The sequence below is a fragment of the Cibotium barometz genome, chromosome 51, assembly GCF_041138505.1.
Source record: "Cibotium barometz isolate CiBa-2024 chromosome 51, ASM4113850v1, whole genome shotgun sequence".
NCBI classification, from domain to species: domain Eukaryota; kingdom Viridiplantae; phylum Streptophyta; class Polypodiopsida; order Cyatheales; family Cibotiaceae; genus Cibotium; species Cibotium barometz.
In genome coordinates, this window is record NC_141096.1 from 41,455,204 (window position 1) to 41,468,143 (window position 12,940).

Here is a 12,940-nt window from a genome sequence, read left to right on the forward strand (position 1 = left end):
AATGCTCTCCTGGCTGTCCAAATGAGTGAAAATCAGACTTTTACAGTCCTGTACACTGCATAAAACAGTCCCGAACAGAAATTGGGCAAAAGCCCCTTGACTGCAAGCTGATTTTTTTGAGGATTCAAGGCATAAATGTCTTGCCTGCTGCTTTGCCAAGCTCAACAAGCATACAAACTTGAAAAGCCCCTTGATTTGAGATCAATTGCTGATCATACATGGTACATTGACGCACATGAAGGCATCCAGAGTGTTCACAATGCTTCCCCCTGGCCACATATACATCAAATACATGAAAGCCCCTTGATTTACAGGCACATTGAGTGCTTGTAAGGCATCAACACATTGTACATAGCATCAAATGCGATTGCCTGCATGCAAATCAACCAAATCGGCACAAAAGCCCCTTGATTTGCACTGCAATTTGCTGCAATTTGCTGCGATTTTGCCCAAATGTGCGATTTTTCACATCATACAGCATGTATGAGTGCTTAATTGCACATTTACATCAAAAGCCCCAAATTTCAATGCCCAATTTACTGCCAATTGACTGCAAATGTGACCAATGTCACCGATTTCCTGCCAATTGACGTGGGATGTGACCAATGTCACCCAATTTTGCCAATTTTGCTCAAAAATTGAGCAATTATGCACCTGTACCTGCTCAATTAATTGAATTGATGAGAAATTCCCAAAATTGAAGCAAAATACCTCTGCTTTTCTGATTTTCAGGCTGAATTTGAGGTTTGCAGGAGTCGATTTTGATTGATCCTGACTTGTGTGTTGATTTCTGATACTTGCAGGTGAAAAAGGGGGGGGCTCTTCTTGCTGACTCGTTGCAGGTTTTGTTTTTATGCTGCCTTAGTTGAGATGGCAGACGCTGTTGCTGGGGGCTCGGCCCTGACTTCTCCTTCTGCTGGCGATGAAGAGGTGAGGACCCTTTTCATCTCCGGCTGTAAGATGCCTGTTCCGCCTGGCTGCTGCAGCTTCGCTCGTTGCCTCAGCCACGCTACACGATTAGCGTGTGGCGCCTGACACGCCTGAGTCGGGTGGAGCCTGACACTGATGGAGTGCTACCCTCTCGCCCAGAAGCTGCGCCAGCCGATCAAATCGCAACTATACGACTAGCGCCAGCTGACTCGCTTGACGCTCGCTATGCTGCCTTCGCCTGCAGATTTTGCCTGCGCCGTGTATTCGCCTAGCGCCTTCTATGCCCAGCGCTCGCTCACGCTTCAAGTCGACGCTTTGTGTTGCACAGAACCCGCCTAGTGCACTTTGTTGGTGCGCTGGCTAACCTGCATCGGCTCCTGCGAATTGGTGCGCTGGCTAACCTGCATCGGCTCCTGCGAATGCTGCCTTGTGCCACGAGCTCGCCCAGCCTGTCTGCGACCTTCTACAGTTGATGGAAGTAGGCGACCAGTTGATGGGGCTGAATACGACCAGAAATCAGCAAGGAGAAGAGGGAGGGACCACTAGGCTCTGATACCAGTTGTAGGGGAGAAGGAACCTGAATTAGGGTTAGGTTAGAGTTCATTCATGGAAGACATACACAGAGAAGCAAGGGAGAGAGAGAGTGAGAGTTGTGGGGATAAGTCAACTCATCAATCAATTGAGTGTGTGACTCCCCTATCACACATGTATATTGCACTAGTACACATAGTGCACTTAGTACATTAAAAGTACTAAGTGTACTATGTACTATAACTTATGGGCTTGTACACACTATAAGGGTGGGCATTATGCCTTTACCCCAACACAACCCAAATAGAATCGTGGCCTTGACTTGTTCTTGGCAATCCGATAATAAAATCCATGGAAATACTTTCCCATTTATTACCTGGGATTTGCAAAGGATGCAACAACCCAGCCTGTCTAAAGCGTTCAGCTTTATTTGCTTGACAAACTTGACACTTGAGAACATAATCTTCTACATAGCCGTTCATCTTCGGCCAATAAAAAGTGTGTTTCACTAATGATAATGTCCTGTGTACCCCAGGGTGTCCAGCAGAAGGGGCGTCGTGACACTTCTTAAGAATCTTGGACCTAATGTCCGAGATCCGTGGTACACAAATTTTGTCATTACGGAATAGTAAACCATTCCAAATCATCCACTAACCTCCTGCAGCCTGAATGGTAGGTTGCTCAGTCATTGGGTCTTGGTCAATCAATGAGCTCCTGTTCTGGATCTTCTGTCAAAACGGACCAAAATAACTATCAGTCTTGCAAAGCCCTCTCAATGACTGAAATAAGTCAGTAGAAATCTCGGTGAAAGACAAAGTATTCACCTCTCTAATCTGACTAAGCGCATCTGCGACACTATTCATGGACCCCTTTCGATAACGAATTTCAAAATCAAAATCTTGCATTAATTCAGCCCATCGAGCTTTCCTTCCTCTCAAATAATCTGCATCACACACATACTTGATTGACTGACAATCAGTCAATACCACAAACTTGGAGCCATATAAATAATGTCTCTAAACCTTGAGAGCGTGAATGATAGCATAAAGCTCCTTCTCAAGGGTTGGCCAAGGAAATTGAGTGTCGTCTAGCTTTTTACTCTCGAAAGCAACAGGTCTACCATCTTGAAATAGAGCAGCCTTGATTGCATAGTCATTGGCATCAGTTTCAAGAACATAAGGCCGACTAGGATCGGGTAATGCTAAGATAGGTGCTTTCTTGACTTTATCTTTCAAAAGTCTGAAGGCCATATCCAGATCGTTATTCGAGGTGATAGGATGATTCGACTTACGTCCACAACCTTTCAATAAGTCGGTTATCGGTAGTGTGAGCTGAGAGTACTCCTGCACAGATTTCCGAAGAAAAACAACAAAACCGAGAAAAGAACGAAGTTGTTTCACTGTCTGCGGTATAGGCCACGCCAGAACCTTCTGAACTCGGTCATAGTCAATGCTCAATCCATCTCTAGTGATCTTGTGTCCCAAGTAAATGATGTTTGTCATGAAAAACTCACATTTACTTAATTTAGCATATAGTCGATTCTGTCTTAAAATAGTTAAGACAATCGTGAGGTGTCTAACGTGATCCTCAAGAGTACGACTATATATCAAAATATCATCGAGAAACACAACCACAAATTTTTCCAAATGTTCACGAAAAAGATCGTTCATCATTGTTGGAAAGTAGCTGGAGCATTGGTTAACCCAAAAGGTAATACGAGAAACTCGTAATGGCCATACCTAGTCCGAAAAGGCAGTTCTTTCGACATGCCTTTCATGAATACGTCTTTGGTGATAGCCAGTATGTAAATCTATCTTTGTGAAATATTTCGCTCCCGCTAACCAGTCAATCAGGTCATCTGATCTAGGGAGAGGATAACGGTTCTTAATTGTCAGCTTGTTCAATCTCTTGTAATCTATACACATTCTCGAGGTGTTGTCCTTCTTTCTCCTAAGCAACACAGGTGCACCCCAAGGTGATTTACTGTGACTCGTGGCGGCAGGTGCCCGGGGGACTAGGGCCATTTACACACTTGTTGATACCATCAATGCATGTTAAAACACTTAAACATGGCCACAGCCTTAACACATATCCATCATCTCTTTGCATAAAACATAAAGCTGGACAAAACATCCACAAATGCTGAAAATGGAGCTTGCACGTGTGACACCGTATAGAGGTCGGAATGGGCCGACCCCCCCCTTGGAGTATTTTATTACCCAAGGAGAATAATATCATGTACAAGCTTTGAGGGCCTTACTCTCCCCACGGGAGATGCCGGATTATCTATATACAAATGCCATAACACAACCCAACACGAGGCAACCAAGCCGGAAGATAGGCTATAGAAATGCCGAGCCAACAACATAATCGATATACCTCCGTATGGGTACTGATTCTTCCCCAAAAACCACGGGTCTTCATGCAATAGAGCTGGTACAACAGGTTCAGCTCTCCATTCAGCCGGAACAATAGGTACAGTGGCCAGTACAGTAGGTACAATGGCTGGTACAGCCGGTACAAGGGTTGGTACAGCCAGAACAGTGGCTGGTACAGCCGGTACGATGGCTGGTACAGCAAGTACAACTGCTGGTACAACAAGTACAATGGCTAGAAATCATAAAAAATGATTGAATACCCTTGCCTTCAGTATTTCTTCACGATGGAAGCCTCCAAAACAGTCCCCGACAGCCGGTATTCTTCATGGGCAGCCTTCAAGAGAGAGAGAAAGAGAGTAGCCATCATTAGGGCAGCCTGTAACGGTGGTAGAGGCTAGTGTGCAGCAAGAGAGCCTCTATTAATGAAGAGAGAGGGCTCCAATTTATAGATTTGGGCCTTCCATGAGCTAAAATGGCAAGAGAAGGCTACAATGACAAGTGGAGAGCCACACAATAGCTGAAGTGACAAGTGTGAGGCCACTTGTCTCACTTTGATCCACTTTCTGACAAGTGTCAAGCCACTTGTCTCACTTTGGTCCACTTTCTTGCCACATGTCCCAATCTAAGAGATGGGTCCTTCCATAAACTTTATCTCTAAAAATATCCCAACTGGTCGACATTCTGTCATAGGCACTTTGCCAACTCTTGGTATCTCCTCAATTCCAGATGTAATGACGCGAACAGGATTTCCATCGGAGTCGGTGGGCCAAAAATAGCAACTCTTCTAAATTTTAGGAGTGTGGTCCTTTCTATTCTAGGATAATCTCCCATTCCCAAAGCTTGTACTTTCCAAATATTTAAACATCCTGGAGTCCACCAGACCCCTTTCAGACTGGGAAATGTCCAGACTGGTGACATTTATTTGGACGGATCTAGCCCATCCTCAAATAATCCTTGAGTTGTTTAGCCAACTCATCTTCCTCAGCTTGGCTCATCCTGTAAGGTGGAATACTAACAGGGTGAGCACCAGGGACCAGGTCAATATAATGATCTACTATCCTTTTAGGTGGTAAGCCTGATGGCAGTTCCTTAGGAAATACATCTTGAAACAAATCAAGTATCTTCTTTAATTCTTTGCTTTCAAACACACTTAATTCATTGACATCCATAGAAGATATGAGAAATGAAGAAAGTGGAATCAAGACACAATGGAAAGCACTAAGCAGCATACAAGAAAGAATCCATTATATTTCCAAAATCAACTGTATGTACAAGAGGTCCCTGAGAGGGATGGATACAATCACCTAAGATACTATACTTGGTGTTCCTATGTTCAAAAGAAAAAGTATGACTAGACCAATCTATCTGGACTTGAAGAGTCTTAAACCACTCAATCCCTAATAACAAGTCTACATGCTCTAGATGCATAATATAGCATTCCAGAGTATCTTTGTAGTCCTGAATCCAGATCGGTAGCGTCTCCACCTTTCGATCCCATACTTGCCGACCCGCAGGTAGGCGTACCTCATAGGTATGATCGCTGGGTGTTGTGTCAAGACCCAATTTCTGCATAAGTTTGTAATTAACAAAGTTGTTTAAGCTGCCAGGGTCTAGAAGAATGTGCATTCTATGGCCATTCACTTTTCCATAAACTCGGAGAAGATCATGCACACCAAAAACTTTAGAGTTGAACAGACAATCAGAACATGAACTAGGGCGAGAAAGTACAGTAACTGACATACCTGTGAAAGACAACTGGTTAGCTGCCTTTGGCTTGGTTCTTGCGTTAGTCTTTGCACCTTTTTGCTTTGGGCACTCGTTACGCATATGCCCTTTTTCTTCGCAGATGAAGCAACGTCCCTCCTCCTTGAGCTTCAAAGCCTTATGGAGACGTTTTTTCTTTGCTGGGGTCGAAGTAGAATTATTTGAAGGTTGGTCCAAAGACTTTCTTTTTGTCGTGTAAGCCATCGGTGCGGAGAACTTCCTTTTGTGCTTGTTTCCGTGCTTGGTAACGGGTTTAGACTTGGAAGAGACCATTGTATCATCATAGATACGAGCGGAATGAATGGCCTCGTCCAAAGTTTTCGTAGCTTTCATCTGCAAGTTCCTAAATTTCTCGAGATTGCTACCAACCTCGGCTGCATGAAGCAGGTGCATGTCTGCACTAGATCCAGGCTCCTGACCATAGAGCTCTCACAAAGACACGCGAGAGACTCTATATGAACTAATGACTAACCTTGGCCACCCTTTTATAGGCTCTTGGCCGGTCATCGGGTGTCCACACTTGGGCACCCTCCCGTCCATACTTGGGTGCCCGCCCGTTAGTCTATCCCTAACTCAGCTCGCCAATTAGCCTGGCCTAGCTCCAAGCATCCCCAAACCTCGAAGCTAGTCTTGTGAGTGTGTAGCACACGGTAGATACACACTGTGCACATGACACTTTCGGCTAGGACCTACACCTGAACCTGTGGATGGCCCTTCCACTGAGCCTGATTGTGACATCTGTCCACCCACATATGAACATGCTGGCCCCCCAATAGCTGATGGGTCCATATGCACAGGTGTATCTAGTTGCTCATCCTCAATGATGACTCTACTATCCGTACCAAGCTGTGATCCGATGAAGATCCATGGGTTCTCCTGCCGAATCTCATCAATCGCCTCCTGTGGTGCATTTGCACATGGTCCAATGCCACCTTCCGTAACTTGGACAACATGATAAATAAGAGGAGTCGATGTGCTAGTAAATATTCCTCCACAATATTTGCACTTCCACACGCGCGTGTTGGAGTGATCGACACCTGGGGTGTTGGGTGTGCCTTGAATGATGGTGTGCCTTGCCCATACGGAACTCGGTGCGCGAGGCATCCATGGCATATGCACAAAAAGCAATCAAGAAAATGGAGAAATGTCAAGACAAGTCACGACTCGAGAGTTATAATATATATTTCAAAATTCAAGCACAATACGAATAAAATTTCAGCCTGTGTAGGGATCCGGGGAGGTGCAACAGAGAGAGCCTTCTGAGAGAGAGAGAGAGAGAGAGAGAGAGAGAGAGATTAAGCGTCTACTAAAGACCCAATGGGCCTGTGAGACCAAAGTGGTACAATAATGTCCATGGCATATCTCATCATGGAATGGAAAATAAAACAGAATGAAAACATAAATATAGCTATCTCACTGGGGTGATACAAAACTGTCCTTGGAAACTCGTCAAAGAGACTTGCAATGGGGGGGGGAGAGAGAGAGAGAGAGAGAGAGACTTGCGGGAGAGAAGAAGAGAAGAGAGAAGAGAAGAGAACTTTTTAACGTCGTAGGAAACTATCCCAAGAGAGAGAGAGTTGCGGGAGAGAGAGAGAGAGAGAGAGAGAGAGAGAGAGAGAGAGAGAGAGAGAGAGAGTTCAGCCGCGGCCCGCGAGCGTGTGCAGGAGGGAGGGACGGAGGGAGAGAGAGGGAGAGAGCGAGAGAGAGAGAGAGTTGCCGTGTGCAGGAGGGAGAGAGAGAGAGAGAGAGTGGAGTCGTGGACTCTTGAGCCTGACAGCCTGTGCGAGAGAGAGAGAGAGAGAGAGAGAGAGAGAGAGAGAGAGACTGACTTGGGCGATGTGCAGCATGACCAGAGAAGCCCAGCACGACCAGCCCACGAGCGCCCGCCGCCGAAGAGAGAGAGAGCCGCACGCACGTAAGAAACAGAAGAAAAAAAACTTGATGTTGACGTGCGTTGTTTTTTTAACCTACATTAATCAAAATCCCACGTTCACTAACGTTTCCAACCGTTAGTGAACGTTTCAATCGTTCCAAACGTTTGGATCAAAGCCAAACGGTGTTTGGATGCGACCTTGCTATATGGTTATCATTTTTAACTCATGAACACTCGTGTGGCATATGGAGCCTTACATGATAGTACGTGTGTGGCCTATGGAGCCTGACATGACAATACATGTATGGCATATGGAGCCTGACAAAGTTTGTTTTCCCAGGACTAGTTATCCTGGTGTTCACTTTGTATTTATGTTTTGGGAAGGTTCCGGAAGGATTCTGGATTCCTGAACATTTTACCTACTTGAAAAGTATTCTACTGGTATCATGCTTATCCAGTTGCGGACAACTACTTTATAAGGCGGAAGGGATGTCACCGTTTGGTCCCTTCACTAGTCTTGATGAGCGGTTCACACACTGAGCAGAGCCAAGGTGAGAATGGGGATTTTCCACAGAAGAAAGCTAGAAGCATTCATTGGCAAATTTTGGCCTGAATGATAGCTATAGAGCATGAGAAACATGGGATTTTACCTATTAGAATGACTTATAAGGTTTATAAGTCAGTGTGTTCAAACATCATTAATGATGGGTTGGACATATTATTATTTTGGGCATGGACAGGTGTACAAAAGGAGGCGCCTTGGGCTACTAGTTGGGAAAAGCACAAAAGTTGATATTTTGGGCAAGTTCAGCTACTTTTAGCAAAAAGGGAAAAGCACATCAAATATAGGGCTGGTCGACTTTATAAAAGCAGGGAGGAGCCTGTGGTCTAATCATTGAGCGCTCACACCTTCTGGCGGGCAGCAGCTCTCTCTCTCTCTCTTTCCTCTCAGCGCTGGCCGTACAACAGTACCTCTCTCTTTCTGCTGTGTGCTGGTCGAACAAGGGGGGCTGTCGGCTAGTTTCAGCACTGGCCGTACAGTGGCCTACTGATCTCTCTCTCTCTGAGCTGTCCGTACATGAGTTTTCTTCTCCCTCGTGCTGCTGTCCACCTGGAAAGAGGTTGCATGCTCGCTTTTTAGCATCTGCGCAGCCGTACAGTACTCACATGTGTGGTTTCAGCCAGAGTTCTTCTCTCTCATAGTACTGGCCGTGTAACGGGTGGTGTTAGGGGCTGTTTTGAGACTCTTTGGGACAGGTTTTGGTGCTGTTTTTATCTTGGCTCTAGACTGAGATCTGGGCAAGAGTCTTGCTGGCGCTTTGTGGAAAATCCGGTGCAAGATCGCACCTGGGTCCTGCACCTTGGTTTCTTGTAAAAGCTTCTATTGGAATAGAGAAGTTCCTACGAGGGCCAGCCGTTCTGGCTCAGTGTGGTGTTGATATTTTATTGTGGTTTTTTCCGCTGTGTATAATAGCTCTTTTTGGTCTATTTGTTCTGGGTACCCGTTCGGTTTTTGAGGGAAACTCCCAAAGCTTGTACTGGGTCATTTACTCGGGTAATGCAAGTACTTCAAAGGAGGGGGGTGGGGGGTGTGTGTGGGTGTCGGTGTCAGACCATTCCAGGCCCGATCATCTGTTGTCCGGTGCCTGCATCTGCCTGCTAATTCTCTGGATTTTGGGTAGGCTCTGTTGTTTTTCAGGCATTAGGAAGATTGTTGGTTCCATGGGCCACAAAATGGGCAACCTTCCTCCTCTACCTATATGGCTTTCCATTTCGCCCTTAATGATATAAGGCCTTTTGTGCAAGAAAAAAGTTGGTACTGTGGTTAAGTTATTTCCTCTTTCTTGGTCTTGGCTCTTGCTGCTTAGAGGCTTTACCAGCTTTCATCTTTTTTACACCTTTTAGTAACTATCTTTTCTATAACATTTGATACTTTGTTTGGGCTTGCTTTACAACACTCCTGTATGTATCAATCCCTCTCTTTTGACCGACAAGATTTTTGTATTTATTGCAGGAATTTGAGCAGCAAAGGATTATGGCTTCTATCTGGTGCTTGCTATTTCCCTCATCCTGATAAGGAGGTTACAGGAGGAGAGGATGCCTACTTTATATGCCCTGATAAGCAAGTAATCGGAGTTGCTGATGGAGTTGGAGGTTGGGCAGATATGGGTGTTGATGCTGGAGAGTACGCCCGTCAGCTCATGAGCGAATCATTGATAGCAGCTCGAGAGGAGCCCACAGGCTGTGTGGATGCTGCTCGTGTTTTGGAGAAAGCTCATTCCAAGACTACTTGTCAAGGGTCATCCACAGCTTGCATTCTTGCTCTCTCATATTATGTAAGAGATTGTTTCTGGAAATGTGAAGGCATGTTAGCTGGTACCAATGGAGATGCACATTAATTTGGAATCTTGTGTTCACAGGGTTTGCAAGCGGTAAATTTGGGGGATAGTGGATTTCTTGTTGTGAGAAATGGGCGGATGATCTTCAAGTCTCCTGCACAACAGCATAATTTCAACTTGCCATTTCAGCTGGAAAGCTGTGGTGGTGACCCAGTTTCTGCGGCAGAGGTTTGTGTGAAATACTTCCATCCCTAGGATATAATTCCGAAGGTGCATCTCCCGCTATATATGTGGATGTTTAAGTGTGGTGTTTTATGCTTGTTTGACTTGTGGTAATGTGTTACATCTCTCTGACATTTACCTGGGTCTCGGCTGACTCTAATTTTATTTATGAGGAACAGCAGCCTGAATATCAGACATTCAAGCTAGTGATCCAATTTGCCTGACTTACAATTGCACAGGTAGGATATCACTGTGAAAACTTGGAAAGGTGGCGATATGATGGTTGGGTAGGTGATATCATCAGAACCAGGATTAGAACTATGGAAAGGAGGGGAGGGGACTAAAGCAGAACAGTGGCGATTTTCACCCCATGATCATGAGGAGGGGCTGTGCCTGACTTCACATTGGCCACATCTTGCCTGTGCTGTCCACACATGGGATTGGTAAATGGTGGATGTGGATGGCTTAAACACTGGCGAAGTGCATCACATCCTCTTGATAGCGTCGTGATAGGCTTGCAGCTAGGCAAGCGACTCTTTAGTAAGCAGGCATTGCAAGTGTGTTCCTGTTGGAACTGATGCTTTTGGTGTCTTTTTTGTCTTTCTCATGTTTTGTTGCTTTATTCGTGTCCTCAATACGTGCAGTTTTATGGATGTTATGGGGCCACTGGGGGTGGGAGAGAGGCTAATGGTGCACCCAGTTTGGGTATAAGTATATATTTAACCTATTACTGATCTACAAATTGTATATTTGGCTGCAGCTTTTCGTTGTAGAAGTTGCAGTGGGGGACGTCATTATTGCTGGCACAGATGGGCTATTTGACAACTTGTACACTACAGAAATGGCAAGCATTGTTGTGCAGGCTACACGGTCTGGCATGAGTCCTGATGTTACGGCACAAAAGATTGCATACATGGCAAGGGAGCGAGCAAAGGATCACAATCGGCAGACTCCTTTTTCTGCAGCTGCACAAGATGCTGGCTTTCTGTTCTATGGTGGAAAAATGGATGATATTACCGTTGTCGTATCGTATGTCACCAACTATAATGTGCTTAAAGGTGGTTTAAATCACTTGTAAAATGTAGGAGCACATTGTTTACTTGTAATGTTTCTATTGTTGCAGAGTTGGACCTGTAGAGCACTCCTAATTTGTTGTTACGGTTCAGAAGTTTGTAGAAATCCAAAATAATTTTGTTATCCATTTTTCTTGGAGGATGCTGAATATGAACCATATGACAACATGAAAAAAAACACCTTCATGCATGAAGACAACCTGCACTGCCTATGAGACCAAGGTCGTATATCAAGAGTGTATTTTTCATGCACATTGGCATGAAAACATGTTAAACAAAAGATAAAATATGTCACAACTCAGTAATCAAATCAACTCAGTAACCACTAACCCCCTCTTTACCATGCAATCAACTCGTGTATTGAACTAATTCAACTATCAAGTGATTATCCTTCTAGAGAGGTTTCTTTCTAAGTATGGGGGGAAGAGGTTCAAGTACTTGACGTTTGGTATCAGAGCAGGTGAATTGTGAAGGAAATGAAGAGTATGCAATCATGTAGATGGTGTGCTTGTCAGTTAGGTGAAAAATACAAGAGTATATAATTAGTATCTTGAATGAAAGGATATCATTATTTGTCGCACAAGACTTAAGCTCTCTATGTAGATTGATTTCAATAAATCAATGTGGAAGTCCATAGCCTTGTGAGCATGATTATTGCATGTGCAACTATATAGCTTGAGCAATTTCAGTACATGTAATTGTCTTGGTTAAGTCTCTTGTCATTTGGATCATTTGGAGTGTGTGAGTTGATACATACGTGGGCCATGCAAAGGATTGATTGATAACATGCAAGAGCATTTGTTGCTTCTCATAGTACATGTTGAGATAAGATATGGATGACACGCTAGGATGGCACCTATGCACTTACGCCACTAGCATGGTTGGTGAGACTATAGCTAATACGTCGTTAGTCATTTTGGTTTACTAGAGTTATGGCATAGTTGTAGTGCCAACTTACATAGTTGGTTTTACACTATAGACCTTGTATGGTTAGTGAGATTATGGTTGATATGTTGCTAGTGCTTTATATGTATGACAAGCACTTTGATTTTATGGCATAGTTGTGGTGCCAGCTCATATAGTTGGGTTCACACTATAGACTTTGTATGTTATAGTGGTAGACTACTTTTTCATGTAGTATATACACTTATTTTTATGTTATGGTTATAGAGAAGTGAAAAAAAGAACAAAATTTTATCGTTCATCTCTCTCTTGTATACTTCTCTACTCTTATGTGTGTGAGTGTGAAGAAGTTTGTTTGTAAGGAGCTCAAGCTAATTCTCCTTGTCGCATTCTTGTCATGGTACTAGAGCGTTGATTTGTGTAAAAAGCTCAAGAGGAGGCAAGCAAAGGAAGCAGTATACGAGTAAGAATAACTCTCTCTCTTTTCTTGAAGTAATTCTCTGCAGGTACCTACTAGTCAAGGATAGCAACACTAGGCACAGTAGGAGGGGGCACTGTAATGTCTTGGAAAGCTCTCCTCTGTGAAATAAAAGCGTCATGTATATTGTGTTTAAGGTTGAAGGACCTTGTTTAGCGTTATTTTTGTTATTTATAGTCATTTTAGATCTCGTAAGGTTTTTCGTAGACACTTTGTAACACTATTGACACTTTGTAGCAATGTCGACAGTGATTGCTTTTAGTTGTGCAGTATTTCTGTGCATGTTTCACGTAGACTGTTGTGCATAGTGATTGATACGAAGTGTGTACAAAAATTATGGAATCTATATAGATATATGTTGATGTGATTAATTCACATAAAGTCCGGTATGCCAAATAGACTTGTGAGGGGTGTGTTATGCCCATGGCATATACATAGAAAGAGAGAAT

The 12,940-nt window shown here is 44.0% G+C and overlaps 1 protein-coding gene across 2 annotated transcripts in view; it reads left to right on the forward strand.

Moving 5' to 3' along the window:
- LOC147609636 (putative protein phosphatase 2C 80) overlaps positions 1-11,246 on the forward strand; it is a 37,764-nt gene extending 26,518 nt beyond the window's left edge. For both annotated transcript variants that reach the window (XM_086787470.1, XM_086787471.1), the window contains 3 exons: positions 9,491-9,812; positions 9,897-10,043; positions 10,798-11,246. In XM_086787470.1, coding sequence (XP_086643596.1) covers positions 9,491-9,812; positions 9,897-10,043; positions 10,798-11,115 — 787 coding nt within the window. In that variant the 3' untranslated portion in view covers positions 11,116-11,246. The remainder of the gene's footprint in view (positions 1-9,490; positions 9,813-9,896; positions 10,044-10,797) is intronic.
- The last annotated feature ends 1,694 nt before the right edge of the window (positions 11,247-12,940 follow it).